Raw genomic sequence first — 21,684 nt, forward strand, 5'->3', positions numbered from 1 at the left:
TCGAGTCCTAAAATGGAGTCATTAAATATAGGCAATAAAAATCCGATTTGCTAAGACCCAGCTAGTCCTGGAAGAGGGTTAATGTATATTTCATTGGTCGAGTCAACGCCAACCGTTGTTTACTGATGCACCCTCAAGTGATACGCACACGTCGTTTAGCACCAAAAAAAACCCACAACGTACAATTATTTTTCAATTTATCATTTATTTTGCTGTAGTCTCTGTCATTTGTTTTTTTTTTTTGCAAATTGTTAAGGAATTGGACTTTCATAATAAGGTATGTTGTTCGGTAAAACGATCTACAGAGAGGTTGCCTTTATCGTTGATAGGAATGAAATAACGGATGCAGATCCTTTTCCGCAATCCTTCCAATCACTTTGCACCAAAGCTTGGTATTGGTTGGTATACACTATTGCATCAATCTCGAAAATTTTCGTTCCGTATTTTTGTAAGGAAAAAAAGCCCTACTCTTGTTTTATATTTGTAATCATACCTCCTTCTCTCCACATCGTTTCATGCGAACGGAGATCATCCGATCATCACCACACACCAACTGCCTGCCTTCGGTTCAACATGGCGCAAGCTGTGAAGAACGTGATACGAGCGGTAATAATAAAGAAAACATTAAACCAAAAATCAAAATCACGTTCCTTGATCACGTGGTATCTTACAATTGTAGCATCGCCCTCCTAGTTCCTGACCATCTGCATCTCTCATTCTCTGTGCACCGCACTACTATTGCTTTAGGCTCACGAACTGCGGCATCTGTTTTAAAAAACGGCAAACTGTTTTGTGCAATTTTTTTTGTGTGTGTTCCATTAAGCAATGTTTTCCTTCCAAAAGGGCAACATAGTTTGTGCGTTACGTTTGCATGTACCTATTTGTCCCTTAACTTTACCGTGCCAGAAGCCCAGAACGCTTATGTTGCGCTTATAATTGTATTGCATTATATGATTGTAAATTCGGTAAACCACGCACGGTGCGATTCCCTTTCTGTGTTAGTTAACTGTTTTCGTGTTTGGAGTTTTTTTGTTTTGTTTAATCTCTATTGGTGTGTACTATTCTTAATCACTCGCACTGACAAAACAGTGACTGGCTGGAAAAATTGCGAAACTTGTTAGCGAATGTCTGCCAGTGTCCTTCACATTTGCTCGATTTAATTTATTTCGTGCTAAAGAAGCAAAGCTTATAACTTTTTGGAAACTTTAAAACGAAATTCCAATCTCCAACTTTTTTTTTTCAGCGCATTCTAACTGCTGCAAAAAGGCATTAAGAGAGGTTGCACTTCTACCCTTTTTGTAATAAGCAATGCAATGCAGCTATACAAGTGAAAATGGATAACGGAAGAAGAAAAAATCACGCTTTTAAACACCCATTTGCTTTATAATTACTTGACTCGTCCTCTCTCTCTCTCACTCTCTCTGCTGCCAAAAATGTATACGAAACTACCTGTTGCTTAGTAAATATTGTATTTCCTGCTGTCTTTTTTTCGTTTTTGTTTTGCTAAAAGATCAACCTTTTAACTGGCCTCACAATCGTTGCATTAGTTTTTTGTTAGTTGCCTTGCCATTAATTTGTATTGACGTAGCAGCAGCTTTTCTTAAAACACACATTAAAACACGTTATTGTGCGCGCGTGACGGGATACGGAGAAAAAGCACTTGATTTCATTTCATACTTGACGGATTATGATTCGATTTGCTTAAAAGTACCCTACTTAAACCTTGTTTTTTTTTTGCTTGTTTGTTGCAATAGTTTGTATTGTTTGCGATGCTGCTGTCCATTTTACAGTGTAGTTCAGTTTATAAAGCAACGATCTGTTTTTGTAGATTCCTTAGATGAAACGGCTCGAGATTAATGATGACGGCTCGAGAAGCCGTTCCCATGCCAACTAGCTTTGTTCACCATTTCATCTAAGGAGCCTACAAAAAGAGATCGATGCCTTTACATTATCAACTTCCAAAAACCCGGTATCGCCTCGAGCACCGAGTAATTTAAGGGAACACGTTACGCAGCATTTGAGTATTCTACGACACGAACTCGTATATCACAATCGAAGCTGACGGGTTGTAATTAGTAGTTCCTTTTTTCCGGAGTTTCGTTTCGTGTGCGTTTTGGTGCGTTACTTTTCAATCACAAAGCGGCAAATTTTAGAACGTTTTTTGTATGCTTTTTTTTGGAATACATGACTAGACGATTAAGATTCGGATTTAATAGCGTTGCCAACCTAGCACGTGCCTTCCACGGTAGCTGGTGCAACGATTTCTTTACGATTTTTGGTATGGCTGTCTGTCAGAGCGTATGGTTCTATTGCTGTTATGCGTAACGCAACCGAATAAGTTTAATTATATTCTCTGTACGGAAAAAAAGATTCTTAACTAAAAACAAAATCCCGTTCTCAAACCGCAATCTTTATCCTTCTTTTTAAACGATCCATTTTTATCCGTTGCACCTTAAGTTACTCTTGCTAGGAAACTTTGCTTAAGAGTCGCCTTATCGCCCTTACACGAACAATTCAAAAACCGAGAGTTTCTTTTCACTTATAACAATGTGAGTGTGTGCGTGTGTTGACGAAAGGATATACTTTCACTCTATTTAAACTAATCTCATAAAAAAACATACCTCACTGTACACACACAAGCATAACGTTGGGACGGGGGAAATCATTAAACACAAGCGGGAAAATAATTTAACAGAAATTTTAACACAACACTAACATTTAGGACACGGTACGCTACCTACACAGAAAAACCAAAACGCCACACGCCAGATTCGACTAAACAGAAAATCTAACAAATAAATAGTATTCTTACATGCTACCATCGCTAAAACAAAACCGCTCGCTCCTTCACGCTTAATAAAGCCAGTTGGAGCGCTGTTCACGCTCGCGGGACGATTTCACCATACTGCCGATCGGAGGTTTCTTTTTCATCGGTGAAAGCAGCCGGGCGGAACTTTTCGACTCTCCCACCCCACCACCGCGTGCCTCGGACAATCCGCTTACGCGTGCCCCGAGCGGTAACCGGCTCTCCACCCGCCGATAGAACGGATCCAATCGTATCAGCTCCTTGTTGGCGCCGCCCGGTGCCATGCTCGGCAGGGCCTTTAGAAAACCGTTCGCACCGACCGGTATCGGGGGCGCCGGCGGAATACTGGTCGAGCAGCCACTGTACAGGAAGGGCATCTGTTGCGTCAGATTTGTGTGCAGCGTCAGCACGGACTCAAGGTCCGCCTCGCTCGCTTGCATCAGAAACTCGTCGAACAGCTTGATCGGCAGCATGCCCACAATGTCAAACACATCCACGTACGATTCCGTCTCCTTGTTGTACAGATGCAAGTAGTCGCCGAGCTGTTTGGCGACCATCGCACCCCGATCCTTGCCGAGCGCCTTGTTGCCAAAGTTCCGGAAGAAGAAGGGCGTCTTCATGTGGGCCCCGACACGGTACAGGAACTTCATGATCAGCTCCTCGTGGCTGTGCTTCGGTTCCGACGACAGGCGCTTCAGGATGTACTCCAGATAGTAGCCGAAGGCACGCCGAGCCTGCAGAATGCTCATCTCGTGCCCATTTTCGATCAGCTTGCGTACCTGCAACCGGAGCCGCTTCGCCTCATCCACACACTTCGGTGCGGTATGCTTCGGACCGATCGTTATTGGCAGTGAGCTTTCCAGCGCACGCTCGTACTTCTGGATGCGGTGCACAATGCGATTCTCCGTCTCACTGCCGGCAGGGAATAGCTGCGAGTGTAACATCTGATTGTAGTTGTGCGGTATAATCATCAGGTAGGTGCCACTGCTCGAAGAGGTGATGGCTGACGTGGGAATGCCCGTGATTGGATCCAGCAGCGATCCGTACCGGGTCATACTGTCGCTGGTGGGGAAAATTCTCACAAACCCACCCCGTCGTTCGTACTGTGACCGTGCGAAGCGTACAATCTTCAGTTCCTCGGCCGTCAGTGCACTCAGCGTGGTCTGCAGCTTATTGCCACCGGCATCTCCCTTGCCCTGTTGCTGGTTGCTGCCATCCTTCCCAGCGGTTTCCTTCCGTCCACTGGTGTGCACAAAGTCGGCCGAGTTTACGCGCCGGTACGGTGTCGTTAGGTTGCGTATCTTCTGACCCTTGCTATCGTAGCACGCCTTCTGCAGCGGGCTAATGGCCGGTATGCCCACCATCGTGAGCAGATCGGTCAGCATCGACGCCTTCACCTTCGTGTCGAGCGGTGTATCACAGCCGAGTGACGGCGAGAGGTTCACCTCCAGCAGCCACGGTTTCAGCATATCGTCGATCAGGATGTCGAAGCCGTACAGCTCGAAACAGTTACCGATGTGCGGCACAAACATCCGGCAGGCGGACACGATTGGCTGCGTGCAGGAGAAGATCGCCTTAATGATCAAATCCTCAATCGCGAGCATCAGCTGCTCGGTGTTGCAACCCTGGCTGCGGAGGTGCCTCAACAGCGCACTCAGCGTCCACTTGTGCCCGACGTCCTCCTCGCCGGCATTGCTCGACCGGATGTAATCGGTGTGGTACTTGTTGATGCTGTAGTTGCACAGATGCATGCACGGGTTCCAAAGGTTTTCCGCCGTCCGGTCGTACTTGACGGTGGCCAGCCGGACCAGACCCTCCTCGTAGATGTAGATGATGAGCGGATCGAACGAGGTCACGGCAACGTAGATCCGGATGTCACACTTATGCCCATCGATGCAGAGCGGATCGGAGATGTACTTTGCCACCACGACCTGCTCGAACGATGAAATCTGATCCGGCTGCACGGGACAGATGTTTAAGGTGTTGCCGGGACAATGGAAGTATAGAAATCGAAAGAATATCAATTAGTTACTGTAGCTGCGGAGCGATCGTCCAATATCCTTACCGAATTGACAATGAATATACCGCGTCCTCGGCTAGAGGCAACCGGTTTTACGATCCACGGTCCCCGACATTTGTTGTGCGCCGCTATCAGTTCCTTATAGTCCTGTGGCAGTAGGAACGACTGTGGTACAATGTCGAAGTGCTTGTAGCCCCGCAGATGCTGCATTCGCTCGATGTTTTTGTAAAGCCGATCTTTGCGTGTCAGCTCGTATGACCTACAATTGAACAGAAAATCAGTTATTGGCTGCATGATGTTCAAGTCCCAATATTTGCATGCTTGAAAACAGTGCACTATCTTATGCTTAAATTGCATACCGCCATTAAACCTTTACCACTATTGTTCGCACCCACCTAGGGAAATGGTTCACTCGCTGATACGGAGCTAAATTGCGCAAAATGTCCGGCTTCAGATGGATGCCCGTCCACAGCAGATTAAAGTCATTGCACTCCGGACCACTTTCGGCCATGCCGTGCGCGTTCAGAATTTTTCTCAGCAGCCGCGTCTCGGTGTTGATGAACTTGTAGCAGATGTTTAACTGTGCCGCCGGCATTTCCGTTTTCGTTGGTGCGCACTGCTGATTCTCCTTGTTGTCCTCCTTGTGCTTACGATGGGCGGCCATTTTCTTGTCCATGGACGCCATCGCTAGCGCGGGTTCCGATTTGGACGTTGACATTTCCGTGTCGATTTCATCTCCCGAGCCACCCTTCACGCTGGACATGGACGCATTGCTGAGCGAGCTGGAGGATGATGACGATTCGAGCTGACGCTTTTTGGACTTGCTGGTGCGTGGTACTTCCGCACCGACTTTACCAGCTTTCCCTTTGGCAGGGCTTGATTCTTCCTGTGACGTTGTACCGACGTCTGTTTCATCGCCGTCCTCCTCATCATCGTTCCCCTCACCTTCGTCTGCCTCATCTTCGTCCTGCGCATCTTCCTCTCTTGCTGCCCGTTCCATCTCATCCTCGTCCTCGTCATCCTCTTCGCCCTCCTCACCCCCCTCCTCGCCCTCTTCCTCGTCGTCGTCCTCAGTAGTGCTGCTGCGGCTCGGTGCCTTGCCGCGTGTTTTGCGCTGAACGTTAAAGCTTTTCGGCAGTGTCGAATCGGGGGCAGTGGAAGATGATTTTTGTGCGTGCTTTAACTCGGCCAGCCGAGCAGTGGACGAGCTAGCGTTAGCTGGCTCCGACGGATATTGGCTCGCTGTCGTTTCCGATGAGGGGGTCACTGATGGACTTCCGCCCGAGCACAGATCGGACCCGTTCTCCGAAGCCGCAGGTGAAAGCGCGTAGGTACGGAACACGAGCACGGCGTCCTTACCGCCCGGTGGACCACCGGCGACCCATGGATTGGGTGTGGCTGGTAGGATTTTTTTGGCACTGCAAATAGAAAACGGTAAAAATATTATTAGCTACGGTTTTTAAATCCGACTATTCACAAGCTTCCGAAAAAAGGGTTCTGTGGTAAATTTTTGGGGTTGCAGTTGGTGTCATAAATTATCATCCACAAACTCATCCTACCCGTCCGTGCAACATTTTTTGGGGAGTGAGGAGATGAAAAATTGACTTGACTGCATACTTACTTTTGTGAGTGATTTAATCGCGGTTTGTCGGTTATAGGCATAACGAATAAATCCAAACTAGAGTACCCGTTAAGTTTCCGCCTGTACGTAGAATAAAAAGAGAAAAGGAAAACGCAATCAGACGTCACAACTGACGATGTTTGTAATATGGAGAACAAAAGAGGGGTCACAATGCCTCAAACCATGGCTGCCGTCGATCGGAAACTCCTCCACTAATAATCAATTCATAATTTCGAATGCCACTATACGTTATTCACTACCCTTTTTCAGCCTTTTATTTTCGGTACGGAGAATTGCTCATTCCCCCGGAAAAACCACAGATTATGAGTTCACCGCCAGTTATCACGGGTAGCGGAGGGGGAATAAAATCAACTGCATGACGGTTGTATACACAACAATTCGACTCAAACCAGCCGGAAGACTTCTCCAGAGCAGGGTAATAATTTATGTTCGATTAGTCATATCGGTTGGGAGTCGTACGGTCATCGTTTTATTGTGAAACGACACGATTATCCTTTTCATAAGTTCATTGGCTTTTCAATGTTCTACTTTCCTGTAAAGGGGATTGTAAGTTAAGAGGTGATTGACTGGTTCAGTTGCTCTGCTTTTTTTTAAATTTTGAACGTTTTTTTATGAAATTATTGAATTACAAATTTATTAAATTCTTATGATAAAAGAAATGTTTTCGTTTAACAGTAAACTCTCACTAAAACACACACGCAATACAGGAATGGAATACGTTACATTTTTTCCTTATGCTGTAACACCATCTCTCTGATGATTATGTTTTGACTTAGACAGGAACTTGGGTCAAAAATTTCCCGAGCCAACTGTTCGCGAAGTCGCATCTTTGGACGAATAATACTTGCTACTGCACACCGCCAGAATCGAACCGGAAGTGATTTTGAATATTTTTCACAACACTAAAGACGACTTTTCTTTTTAATCAAAATTATTCGTATACAAGGTTCGTACGATAAGAACGACGTATACAGAGATTAAGACACTTTAAAAAGGACACTAATCACTAATAAAACCTCGTTCGCAAATTGCCACACAAATTCTTAACTCGCATCTGCCCAGGAAGGAGTCCCGAGTTCGACTGATTCGGTTATCGGATGTGTTACATCGCGGCAGGATTCAACCACGGGGTCTACCAAACCCGAGTACACCCTTCGCCCAGCGGGAAAAAAAATTCCCCGACCCGACCTCCCGATATACCCATACACCGGTTGCCCTGGATCGCTTGCCAGCATTGTTACAACGGCACGCGAATATCGGAATGTGCGTCCGGGAACTCAAATCACAAAGGACACCGCGCACGGCCGTCGGCGGCGTGTGTTGTTTGGCTGGCCCTTTTGCTCTGTTTGTGGCGCGCCCCCGTTCTGCTGCATCCATCCATCTACACGAACACACTCGATCTTGTATATACCCGCGGTATTAACTGCGGTTGACGTTGGGCTGTCATGTTGCAAACAACGCTCACCGTTCTAACAGTCCCACCGCTCCACTAAACAACGGCTCCAAGGTACAGCAGCGTTGGCTGTTCTAAGCAACAATTACATACCCTTTTTCCCTACACGAGCGGTTAACGAAGAGAACGATAGAAACCAAGAAAAAGAAAGAAGCGATAGGCGGTCTAAGCGTTTGCCTTTCCGCGTTTTCCGAGGCCCACCCCATCGTGCTGGGCCGGTGCTTCCTTCCGGCCAGAATTTCTTTACGACGTTTGCCTGACGTTTGGCAAATGGGGGTGGGGGTGGCAACTTTATGCTACATCCGTTAGTCTCCCCCCCCCCCCACAGTTGGTGGTGTGAAGTAAAAGGACAGGTTAATTGAGGTCACGAAAGCGCTAGGGAAACTATGAAATTACTGTCATATTGTGGTTCGGTACAGTTGCCATTGTATCGCAGTGATCGCATTTCTTGATAAAAAGGTATACACTTTAATTAAGTTTGAGAGCGAAAGAGAGAAAGAAAGTACACTAAGCAGAAAATTGTTTTAAAAAACACCGGAGGAAGTAACAGGTTTAAATAACGAAGAAACCAAACTACACATTAAATGCAAAACGAAAACCATCACGTGATCCTTCCGTTGAAAGCCTCTCTCTTCTGGCTAAAAGACAAGAACATCACATAAATCATGGCTAGTAATTTTCTGCTTCTATGTACTTTGTACTTCTTCTTCTAAACTGCTTCATTAGTACATTTCAAATGGCAGTTAAATTATTATGTGCTTAAGCTTCACTTAACTATTAAACAAACTTACCAATTAAAATTTTTATTAGAAATAGCACCATAACGCGTTGTAGCCATAACTCTCTATCTCCCTATCATTCTTTTGGCTTTACGACCTCTTAGGTCATGCCTGCCATTTCTGGCTTACCTAACTCACTGATACCACGTAGTAGGACATTCAGCCCTCACAACGGAAGGGACTTTAGGACGTTCTTCCCTCCGAAGGATCGAGCAACGAGTCTCGTCCGGACCGTCTCCACGGACGCAGGACTGACTATTCAGCTATGGGTAAAAGTAAGTCAAGAACAACATCAATGGTGGTTCGAGACACGACCAAGATCTCTTGAAGTTGTAGAGCCAAAGAAAAATAATAAATAAAACAGTTCAATAAACCTGAGAGAAACTAAATTAGTTTTCTGTAAAACCATTCCGGCGATCCTAATCCAATCCGTTTGTGGTCAGAATCAGAAGGAGCAACCCCAATGTTCCAGATGGCCAATGCTCATAAAAAGGCTGAAAAATATGCGAATATTTGTTTTAAAGACATCCATGGCAAAGGTTCCAACTCCAACTGGCAAAGCGGCGCTCGGAAGTTATGTTAGATTTGTTTCGTAAAAACGATTCCGTGACTTAAGAAATCCTTACAAACTCTATAGAACAGATGTGTCAAACTCATTTCACTGGTGAACTCCTTTTGAATTATTAGAGTTTTTGACGGCCCATAGGTCTGTAAAACAATGTCCACATTAAATATTGATTCAATGAGTCACATTAAGCTTGAGCGAATCAAATAATAAATCGCAAGCGAGCTAGATCATCTATCCGTGGATCTTGAATCTACTAGGATTCAAGCAACACAATTATTGTTGACCCCGCGAAATATTCGGAGGCCTGTTCAGAGGGGGAGGGGTGAGGTCAGGCGGCCGTGGCAACAGTGGCGCCGGTCTTCACACGGCAGGACTGGGGTTCAAATCCCATCCAGACCGCCTCCCAGTACGCAGGCCCTTGCTACGGGTAAAATCAAGTTGCAGAACGCCGGAAATGGCAGGCCGAGACCTTTTGAGTTTGTAATGCCAAGGAAGAAGAAGAAGATCAGAGAGGGACGTTGAATGCGTTTAAGGTTCTAACCTTGTTTATATTTAAAATATTTTCCTAATCCTTTGCCTTACATTCATTCTACTACTACCGTATTGATCATTGACCCGCCCTATGGCATGCAAGCAAATAGCATACATTTGGGCGTAAACACGAATTATACGATGAAATATTTAATAAAAATAAACTTTTAGGCAGACATCGATTACGTCTATCGGACAGATGCAACTCGATACACATTTAATGCATTTTGAGTTAGTTTAACAGCTCAACTCATTCCACTCCATTCCGTAATTTATTTTGCACCATTGCGGCTACCAGCGAAAGCATTGCTTCAGGCTTCGAGGCTTCACAGCAAAGGGTGCGCAACAAGCGGTCGATGCCTTGATAAGGTTAAGTTGCGAGCTTGGGAAGCGTGCGCACCGCCGACTTTCTTCCAAATCGGGCAAGGCCGTCCCCATTTCAAGAGGAACAAGGCAAGGCAAAAAGGTAACATAAATATGGCTCCTATTGAGTAGGCACAAAACTGTCGCTGTCGCGTTACAGACGCTAACATTTAAATGGTCATCCCAAATCAATTGAACGATGCGTAATGACGGTTGCAAGAAGAGCTGTGTAATTCGTTTTTTTGTTTTGTTTCGAGAGAGATACATACACACTTAAAACTAGCACAGTGCGAACATACTACACATACTTGTACAAGCTGAGCCGCTGGAAGTTGTTCATGTTCCCTCGTCGGCTGCGGGAGGGCTCGAAAACCGAGCGTCAACGATGCAACCAACCCAACGCTACGCGAAGAAATAAAATTCCGATGGCTACAGGTTTTGGTGGGGCCTCCAGATTTTTTTTTCGCCGTTTGTTTGTTTGCTACCGTCCGTCCGACTGGGGATTTAGCAACAGACGCAACAGCCCACGGTTCCACCCGGCCGAGTAGCTCCGCAGCTTATGGTGGCAATGTTGCACCGACCTCGGCGGCAACATAACGGCGACGGCGATGCCATATTTGGTGCTGCCTGCGACACAACATTCCGCCGTCCCACTGTGGCTTGAGGCTGTCGGTCGTCTGGCAGTTGTAGCGACACCACTGGACCACTGATTATCCACTGCGGTTTTCAGCGAAATGCAACTGGGCAAGGTCGCTTTTGGTCGAGCAAAAAAAAAGCAGGCGACGATTGAACACTGACTCACACTGCACTGAAGGAGAGACACGACCGCGAAACTAAGCGTAGCTGTTCCTATTTCTTGAATACACCGATATCCTTCTCATAAACTGACATTATACAGTAAATGCACATTTAATGCTTTTGTTGAATCAGGCTTCACTAGAAGATTTCTTCACAATATCTTCACAACAGTATATCACAGTAGAAATAAGCCTCACTTTTAAAATATTTGGGACCAGCGTTAGCCAACCAATAGATTTTACGGACTACTCATCAAGTTCGTCCTCACCAGTTTTAGGAACACACCTGACCCCATTGGTGGTACAGTTGCACAGCCTTGCCATCATTACCACAAACTTGGAGTAGACTTTAAGGAACACTCAAACACACACACAAGTAGGGCCACCCATGGGAATTGAAGTCCATTCCATGATGGCGTCTTTTTACCCGATTCTACGTTATGGCACCATTACACCGCGCAGCTAACCACAAAACATCCGCCCGATGAAACTAATCGCGCCACTCTTGCAGACCAACACCGCGGTCTGACTGGCTAACCTAATTTTTCATCGACCAACCGATCCCGGAACACGGTTCCCGAAAAACAAGTGCATTTTCTTACCGAGCTTTACTTGCAAACAACGCTACAAGCAGCAACTCTCGGTACTGTCGGGGTCCGTCGTTCCGTCAAAGGCCACCCGAACGGTGCGCTCTAGATAAGGATGCATTGTGTAGTACGGGGTACTAACCAACCCTCTTGAACCCATTTCCAACATGCTCCCCCTAAAGTGAAGCCGGGGCCATCATTTACCGGGCCGAAGACTCGAAGCGGGACGATGCAATCGAATGGGAAAAACCAAACCAAACATCAGCAGTGTTACCATAACAAACAAAAAGGGTATTGGAAAAATTGAAGGGAAAGGAACCCTGGCGGGTCGTGGGTACTATAAACAGTCCTCATGCCCAGTGAGGCAAAGTCCTCCCCCCCCCCCCCTCCATGGGTGCCTGCACCAAGGCGACGAAAGTGTTTGAAAACCGTAATAGTGACACTAACCGTTTGCCTGCACAGTTTTAACAAACCTGGCAGGCGGACGAAGCATAAACACGCGGTCTCGGGCTCGGTGCGAGAATCTAAACTCTCGAAATGGGAGAAACTGAAAGCAATCCACCCAGCTCAGTTCCACCAACAATTTGCATAATCCATTAGCACTGGCACAATGCTCTCGCGCCGAAACTTTTGCGGAATAGTTATGAGAATTAAAAGCAGGTTCCCTTCATTTCTCTTCATAGAACATTGAACTGCTCACGCACCCATACATCGATGGGTTGCAAACGGTTCGCGCCTTGTGGGGTTTGCTTTCACCAACACTATAAAATCATTCATAAAAATGCTGTCTAAACCGGGGGTAAGGGTGCCACAAGCTGGTTGGGGGTTGGAACGAAGAATTCGGTTGTTTATTTGCTCCATTCACAGCACATTCGATGGGTCCTCGACAATGTTGATGTATTTAACACCTTTTTAACCAGATCGTTGGCAAGACCGGTTCAAGATTGATCGAGAGCACATGGTAAACGGGTTTTTTGGGGGGTATCGTTTAAAGTGCCATGGAATTTACTTTGATTTCTAATAACAACGGGTATATACGTGACTTCATTCTGAACGTATATTAGATACTTTTTGGGTTCGAAAAAAAACTTTCAGACATATGATAAAAGCAATCAATCAAATTAATCTTATGCCTTGGAAAATTGTAGAACAGTCCTGAGTATCAGAGCGTTCCAGTTAAGATACAGGCATTCAGTGAAAGAAGTTTCATTGAGTCAGGGATTAGCCACTTTCATTCATCACTCATTTTCTGAACTACAATATTTTATTGATCATGTTCTTGACCCTGTAAGAAATCCGCAGAAAGAACCCCAATCCGTCCATTGCTCTCTACATTTTAAATCCGATTAAAAAGAATCAAGATTGACTTTATGATCATTAGAGCTCGAACATAGACTTCCCCTTACCCCTTTAAATTGTTGAAAACCCCTTTTTATGGGATCATTGTTCTAGTATAGATTCTTACACAGTGTTGTTACTACCGAAAGTAGCGTTGAAAACTAAGGTAGCGACTTTCCAGCAACCCTCGATTTAATCATGCTCTAGATTTTCGAACACATTCTCAGAAGCAACTGCAATTTTGCTTCCTAGCTTATACATCTGATCATACAGGATCTAGATTGAATTATTAAATGCAGTTCCCACTCCCGAGTCTTGTATAGTGCAAACTTTTGTTCGAAAAAGGTTAGTAAGGATAGATTAAACTTAATATTAATTCAAAATAAATTCTTAAATATCCTTCACTCAGAATATGATTCTCAATAGATGGCGCCGAGATTTTACTGAAGTTGTGAAGCTCTATAATTCACTTAAGACCTGAACACAGGGACTGTACGTTATGCTAATAGGATCGTTTTAGGGTCATCGTGTGTTGCCACACACATCGAAAATCAAGCGAAATATAAAATTTCTCCACGCTTTTTCTTCTTTCTTGTCCTTACGACCGCTTAGATCATGCCTGCCATTTTTGGCTTACTAGACTTATTGAAACCACGTACTTGGAAAGTCAGTTCTCACTGCGAGGCGACGGCCCAGACCAATGAAATTATGAAAAAGCATCATATTATTGCACCTCAAGCATACATACCCGCAAACAATAAGTTTGTTGTTGATACCAGGAGCTACGGATAGCATACACACTTTCACGGCATTGCACTACTGATCTCGGTAGAATCTGTAAAGTAAATGAAATAAAACCTCCATTTTTAGTCATTTTAATCATCACAACAATTACTAAACTCGCTGAACTTCAAGTCATGTACAGGTATCGTTTACATAAATTACACACCAACACCGTCGCACGCCATCGTGATTAGCTCCCAGACCCATAACATAGATTTTCACCACCACTTACCACTTACCAGCAATCGATCTATCGATCGGTGGTGTTACGACGCGGTTAGTTGCTTTAATTATGTGAATATTTTATGTGGAATAACTCAATAATCAAAAGCAGAGGCAGCGTATGCGCCATGGATTGGTTGAGAAGGGTTTTTCCTTCTCTGGAATGTGTAATTAGTCATTAGTAATTAGATTCGATGGCCCAATGTCGTAGGATGGAAAGCTGGTTATAGATGCATTTCATTCTTTACAACATTACACAAATGGAGTTACTACAGTGTTCTCATTTAGAATTCTTCTGTACAGCTACAAATGTCTGGGTCTCTAACTGAAGAACTCCTGATTCTTCATGTCTTCCAACTCCAAGCGAACCTCGTGATAATAGTGTACGAAAGAAAATAAACAGACGTTTAGGAAAATTATCCATTACCCGTCCCCACTGTCTTCGATCAATTAACTGCGCTTAATCAACCGCCAGCCGTAATACCGTCTAGTTAAAAATAGTTCCATTATTCGCTACGTCCGCTTTCATTCGTTTCGATTTCCGGTTGACTGCCAAAGCTCATTAGACACTTTCTGCGTCAGGGACCGCGCTGCTATCATCACTTCCAAATCACATTTTGCGATGCCAAACTACGTTTGCGATTAATCATCACGCTTTTAGATGTTGCCGCGCTGGTCCTACCAGCGTCGCGAGTCGGTGCGTCGCTATTGCATGTCTGACTGCCGTTGGTATTGATTTAGTTGAGCTTTCAACGCTAGGTGCTTGCCAAAAGGGTACACGATACACAATCAGACATTAGAAATAATTAAATAACTGTTAAAAAAATGGTGGACATCTGTCACACGTGATTCTCCAAAAGAAACAAGACTTGATGATAAAACATGATGTCCAAGAAATCTTCACGGTGTTATTTTAATAACCTTTTACTAGTTACTCGCAAAAGAAAATAGAAGAAAACGACCTTTTTCGGTTAGATTGCTATTGTGTTTTAGCAAGTTGTCGACCATTGGTCTAGGTCTAGTGGCGCGTTTTGGTTGTCTCGTGCCGACATTTGGCTGGCACCACAACCGGAACGAATATGATTTTTTGTGTCTTGTGCCAAACCACAAAACTCACTTCCACAGTGTATTGTCAAACAAATATGGCGTTACACGGTTGGATGGGTATGACATATCAAATTAATTCAACGTCTTCATAATTGGTGTCTGTTACCATGAGGTGAGGCAGTCAGTCAAGTGCAGCATTATTATTATATATTAATTTACTATTTTACTAAGGCTGGAAACGTGTAGTTTCAATACTTTTTTAGATTAATATTGCTTCATTAATTCTTCTTGCGAATTTGGTCTAGGTCACTACTACACTCTATTCGAATTTTATATTAGATTTTACATTTTTATATTTGTATTCATATTTAGGTACAACTCCATTTTAGGGGAGTCGTCTTCAACAACAAAACAGAATCTCTAAACCTGGCTCGGAAACTGTTGCGTTTCGAGACCGTTAGGCATTAAGGAAACGGCATGAAACAAACTGGTTGACAGCAAACTCTCAAGATCGATAGCAAAAATATTAATGAACAGCTTTGATTGATCACTAATTGGCCCTCAAGAGAATTTCATAGATTTTGTGTACTTGAACGTAACAGATATAGTTTTCTAGATACTTTCAATAAATAAAACTAACCACAGCTATGACTTCAACTCGGATGTTCTTCTCAGAGAAAACTGTACTTTGAAGTGAAGCTGGTTGAGGTTGTTTTCTTGCTCGTTTTGCTACAGTCGAACCATTCAATTGAAGAACTACAAACGGCGCGTGCCTATTATTAGCCACCAGCAAGCATGTTTCGTCGATTAGACCGACCGCAGCTTCTATGGCCTGCCGGTATCAGCCTCAAGTGTGTATCTTCCCATGAATGACTAATATTTCGGTGAAAGAAACGCAGAAACACACTGCTACACACCCGTTACATGAAGTCATCATCCGAATTCGGACGCGTGTTTTGCATACCCCCACCATTACCAACCCATGGCCTGCTGGAGGCGTGGAATGGGCCAGGATAGAATCCGGCCAATATCGGTATCGGTAAGACGACGGGCGCGTACAGACAAAGCGTACCGTAGCGTGCGACATGCGCCGGTGCATACCTAATTACCCGTCGAATGATCGACGACGGCTACACAAATGCGCTAACCGTCGCTTTCGGGCGACAACTTCGGAATGCTTCCGGTTGTACCCGCTGTTGATCGCATGATTGCGTTTCCAGTTCTTTTTTGTTGTTGTGTTTTTCAATCGCTTGTCGGCACTTTGCGGCTAAAAATGGTACTAGCAACCGAAAAAAAGGCGAATGAGTCAGAGAACATAGTTTGGATTCCGTTGCATTGCTTCGTGTTCGATGGTAAGACTTGCAGCGTAAAGGAAATGAATGTGCAAACGATGCCAAAATTAGCGCACCGGAAGTACTGCTGATTTGTTCGGCCGTTAACAGCACCGTTAATTTTAAATCTTAGTCGAAAAGCTATAATCATCACTATAATAAGACACTGCTTTTAATATAATCAAAATGCTCGTCCGAAGACAACTCCCCTGCTTTAGCAGAATATTCTACTAAAATGAAGATATTATCCCCGCTGCAATGATACGTCAAAAAATATTGAATAACAATCATTTTATTCGGTACTCAAAATTTCCCACCGAATGCCCTTGATTTGCGATGAAACACTGCATAAACTGCTCTCCAAAAATGGAAAGACTGTCTACCAATCGTCCACACTACAGAGGCTGTCAAATATAATAGTACTTCCTGATCGAAAACTTGAGTAGACATAAATCCGGCCCAGGGCAAAGGAAGTAGCCGAGCCCTTCCGTCAGAACGTTCGCCTCCACCAAAACATTCTTCGGACGGACGGGACGACAAGAAGCTCATCATTCTGCGATTTTACCCGCTTCCTGATGCTACCAGCACATTTCGGAAGAACATCGCGCCGACTAATTCAATTGCAGTGCGGGGAAAATCGGTGCACCGTGAGAGAGTCAGCCTTCCAAACTAGGATCTGTCCGTCAGACCCAACGAAACTGTCAGGTGCATGTGGCGCTGTAATGCAATTTAGCTTCCCACCATCCCATCCATCAATAGAGCGGGTCCCAAGCTGTGCACCAGGGCAGCGTGCAGACACACAAGGCTTAACGCCCGATACGATCAGCCATCAGGCAGTTGCTCCCGCTTCCCGTCGGGGCAGCCGGGCCGAAATCACAAGGACCTTACCGATGTGAACCGGGGGGGGAGCTTGACGTGTTAAAATGTGCTCCATCAAAGCACCGAAACAAGGTCGCGAGGAACGGAACCGAAGCCTCGAAAGCCCCTATTCAGGTGGGCAGGAGTAATTTGACTTTGCCACTTATTCTTTGCCAAATGCGAATTTTACTTTCGAGGCTCGAAAATTGTATCGTCTCATAAAGCGTAAGCAGGTACCTCCATCAATAACTTATCAAATTATCGATTCACCAACTACTGCCACTCCGACCGGTGGTGGTACTTGACGAAAAACCGGGCAAGATGAGAAGAACACATACCTTGAACACTACATGTTACACACCAAGCACCACTCGAAAGACTCGATTGACTAAAACGACCATTTACAGCCGAACGTCAAACATTGCACATGTCAAGCACAGACCATATCCGATGCTCAATCGGTACAAATGATAATGGATATGCGGCGTTCTATTTTGCACCCCATCCAGTGATGTGCACGTTCGGCATGATGCGACCCGGGGTTTTATGGGGAAACCTCTCTACAACAGCTTACAGCTTTCGTGTGAGCGATCGTGTGACATGGTAATACGCAACCGGCAAGCGTCATACATAGTTATTCAATGTTGCCCGTGCTGAAAGTGGTGCTTTTTGTCGAACACATACGAGGCTTGGCCTTTTTCCGAAATTTGATTGGTATCATTCAAATGCGGTAAACACCATAAAATGACAGCATCGAGAATGAATGCATGCGTCGGCAGCAAAATGGCCGGAAGTATTTGCATCGGCAAGGGGGGAAATTGCTAAAGGTAATCTATTCAACTGCATACAAAGGCCATTGATTCGTTGTGTAGGGTTAGTGAGGTGCAGAGTATGCTTATAAATTCGATCGTATGTCAAAATAGGGCAACGGTTATTTGAAACTTCCATAACAAAGTATAACACAGCTAATGCTTTCAAACAATAAATAGATAGCTGTGGAACTTGAACGGAGACATCTTAAGTTTATGGAAGATGTTTGAAGAAGTACTTCACTAAGTTTTTCCCAATTTGTTTTATCCAACAATCATTACAGTTGAACAAAACTAAACAATCACCAATCCTTGCATTAAGCGTACTTTAGGCAATCCGTTGTACTAACTGCAACTTCTGCCACTCTCTACATAGGCCCATTTCCAAACAGCTTGCGATCAAACAGTTAAGCTGCGTAAGAGAAATGTTATTGAAACGCGCGTGTAATGTGTGAAGAGAACAGTTTCCTCAATTGCATTTTACCCTCGCCAACAGTCCAACGGCGGCGGTACGCTTGATTACTTCATCATTTTCACCCGACGCCCATTAGCCGGTGTGGGCGGTGTCGGTGCTTTTCGCTTTCTACGCCGACCGCCACCAATCATGCTCGATGTGCGGACAAGCGAACGTCCGACCGATCATTACTCTTGTACCGATCTCAACACTACCAACTCACAGCATGTGAGACGGTTAGGCAGCATGAACACACAGACACACACATATGGCTAAATAATAACTTAAAACACACATTAACTACGCTTTCGGACACTACTTCCACTTTGTGTCTTTTAAAAGTGAAAATTGCTTCCGAAACTGTGACTGCTTTAACAAATAAAACCGACACCCACGGTTGAAAGTGAAGTGAAAATGGTGGTCACGGTGCAAAAGATTTAACCGAGCGCGGAAGAAATGGTTCGCTTAAGCAGTGGTGTCAAGATGTGGATGGTGTATGCTCATAATCGCTTGAACATCGTCGCTTGCGCGGACGTGCCGCTTCAACTCGATCAAATCGATTCCGAGTTTCCCCTTTAGTACGCCGGAAAATTATTACACCATACTGTTACAGCACATTAGATATGTAAACTTGTGTAGGATAGTAGATATGAACTTGTTTGCGATTGCAATGTAATTGTTTTGTCTAAATAATGCTCATTTGATTGCTCAACACTGATAACGTGTCAAAAAAGGGTAAAAAGTTTATAAAGTAGCAATGAGATCTACTATCTTATATCAATTGTACCAGAAAATGACAACTTTAAAAACCCAACTTAATGCTGTGTTCAATGCCAAACAGACGATAAAAAATTCAGATCTCTCAAGTTGATCTCACCACACACACAGCTTTTTTCCAGCAGTAAAGGAAGCGTTAATGAACGACTAAATTGTATTGCATCTTCAGTTAGGCATAAAACACTCAATTTAGTATATCTTCTATTTTTAATTAAGCACAACCAGGCAGTACAACTATGTATTACGAGTCTTCTATCTATAGAATGAACAATGTCCTTCTTTTAGGATTTTTTTTCTGAAGAGGCTAAGCTAAGCGCTTTTAGATGTCAAATGTTGTTACTGTCACGTACTGAAGTTTCTATTTTTCCCCTACAACAAACGATTAAGTGTGATGGAATCATTCATTCTAAATTTAAAACGAAAATAACCCGTTTCAAAACTTTCATTCGTTAAACATTCGTTATTCATAGTTGACCAGCGTAAAAAGCGACTAAGTCTATCTTGATGTTATGCCATTTTCATCGAAGATAGAGCTCGAAACCGTCAGAGTGGATTCTGAAACAAAAAACCAATCAGTGACTCGATCTTCATCATGCAGCAAATATTGTGCAACTGCAGCGATGAGACCTTTTGGAGTCCCTTACAGCTTAAGTTAGGGTGAATCGGAAACTCTCAAGGCTTGCCACACTTTTCTTCAACCTGGCAATCCGATGTTTGGACGTGGAAACTTTGAAGACCACCTTTAATAAGCAAATCTAAACAAAATAGGTTTAAGGCTTTCCTACGTAACTTGCCGAAAGATCGAGCAGGTTGAGTTGGAGATTATCGAGGTGAAACCTAAAATGATGGTGACACCACCGTGGCAGGTACTGAGCCACGCAGAGGAGATATACAGATAGGTAATCAATGCTATAACCTGAGGATAGTTCTGCAATTGTACATAGTTAAGACAGATGAAATGGACAAAACTGAAACTGTATAGAACACTTACAGACCCGATGCTCACATATTCCCCTAAGGCTATGTAAACTCCGTCCAAAAATAAGGAAGCGCTCTGAGCCGTATTCGTGATAAAAAGGGCTTATAAGAATTTTATTTCGTGTAAAATTAAACACTCAAGGCTCCGGTAGGCTAGGTATGTCATGCGAAAGGCACCAGACGCTCTAGTTCACAATGTCTATTTAGATCGCCCACATGAACCGAGAGATGAGTGTTGGCAAACGTGGACGCTGTATGGTTGGCGATCCAAAGGACTTCTTCTGCAAGTCAAGACTGCGAAGTGAATGTAGCGCCTGGTCGGTTATTAAGTTTACTTAACGAAATATTAATATTCTTCTAAGGAAGTTAATCTATCCTACGTCATTATCGGATAAGCAACCAAACAAATACCCGCACAATAGCTTCAGTTTATCTTTGGCATCATATGTGAGTGACAAAAATATGTCATTGTGTCTTTATCGTCTTTCGCCAAATACCACCCCTAATCTCTCACCCTGCTAAACACGACTGGCCCGTAATCTGTCAGTCGATGATCATTGAATGACCAATTTTCGTATGAAATAACGTTCGGTCAATATTTACCTAACGCGGTCGTGCCAATACCGCTGCTGACGAACGATGGACACAGCAGGCCGCGAAAATCGATTGCCAAACTACGTATCGAACAGCGCGTCGTCTGTTTAAGCAGCACACGAACAAATCATCGCAACGTAAACACACATGAACTTGAAGAAGGAAAAAAAACAGCAACACAAACGCAAAGGCACGAGACTACACCATGATGGCATCGACGGAGTTTTTTTTTACGAATGACCTAGAGACGACTGTACAGATGCTTCAAAACGCTTCGCATAGCGGATGATCGTTGTTGCTAGCTTATGAGCCGTACAGTAATTGTGCCAATCATAAAAAAAAAGATCGCAATCGAGAGGGATTTTGAATCGTACCCGTGGCAAAGCGTAAGCCATAAATGTAGTGCGATATTAAATGCACGGCGTATGCGATATCTCACTACCAAACCTTAAAAAAATGATAAAAAACAATCGCCGCTCGTCAGCCGTGAACAATGGCACCCATACGCACACTGCAGTGCATAAATGTTTCAATATTTCTTACAACGCACAGCGCACGAAAGCGTGAACTTTTTAATTCGGAAAATTTTAAAAACACATTTCCAAACTTAAGATCGTGATAATCCCTGGTGGACATAAAAATTGCATACAAATGCTAATAATAAAAAACACATTACATTCGGTAACAAAATACTTGTAAAACTGAACACATTTCATCACGAAATAAAAAATTGACTCTTCAACATGTGTCAGCGTTAAAGGCAAACACTGGCAGAAATGGGAAAAACAAACAACTCTACTACAACATCCTGGACACCCTCCCGCATGACAGTTGTCGTTGCTTGCCTATGTTTATCAAACAATTACGTTCTGCAGTGTAGGTTAAACAGTTTTAAGTACCTTCAACGGTACAGGGGCTTTCGATGGGGCTGGGTGGAATGTTGGTGG

The 21,684-nt window shown here is 44.1% G+C and overlaps 1 protein-coding gene across 10 annotated transcripts in view; it reads right to left on the reverse strand.

Moving 5' to 3' along the window:
- Positions 1 to 231: 231 nt before the first annotated feature.
- Positions 232 to 21,684, reverse strand: part of LOC118504653 (tubulin polyglutamylase TTLL5) — a 29,440-nt gene continuing 7,987 nt past the window's right edge. For 9 of the 10 annotated variants that reach the window (XM_036039435.1, XM_036039430.1, XM_036039431.1 and 6 more), the window contains 5 exons: positions 13,633 to 13,719; positions 6,448 to 6,528; positions 5,222 to 6,244; positions 4,872 to 5,085; positions 232 to 4,764 (listed from right to left, as the gene is read on the reverse strand). In XM_036039435.1, coding sequence (XP_035895328.1) covers positions 2,854 to 4,764; positions 4,872 to 5,085; positions 5,222 to 6,244; positions 6,448 to 6,528; positions 13,633 to 13,679 — 3,276 coding nt within the window. In that variant the 5' untranslated portion in view covers positions 13,680 to 13,719 and the 3' untranslated portion in view covers positions 232 to 2,853. The remainder of the gene's footprint in view (positions 4,765 to 4,871; positions 5,086 to 5,221; positions 6,245 to 6,447; positions 6,529 to 13,632; positions 13,720 to 21,684) is intronic. The other variant, XM_036039436.1, reaches the window with a different exon arrangement.

Source organism: Anopheles stephensi, chromosome 2 (assembly GCF_013141755.1).
Source record: "Anopheles stephensi strain Indian chromosome 2, UCI_ANSTEP_V1.0, whole genome shotgun sequence".
NCBI lineage: Eukaryota > Metazoa > Arthropoda > Insecta > Diptera > Culicidae > Anopheles > Anopheles stephensi.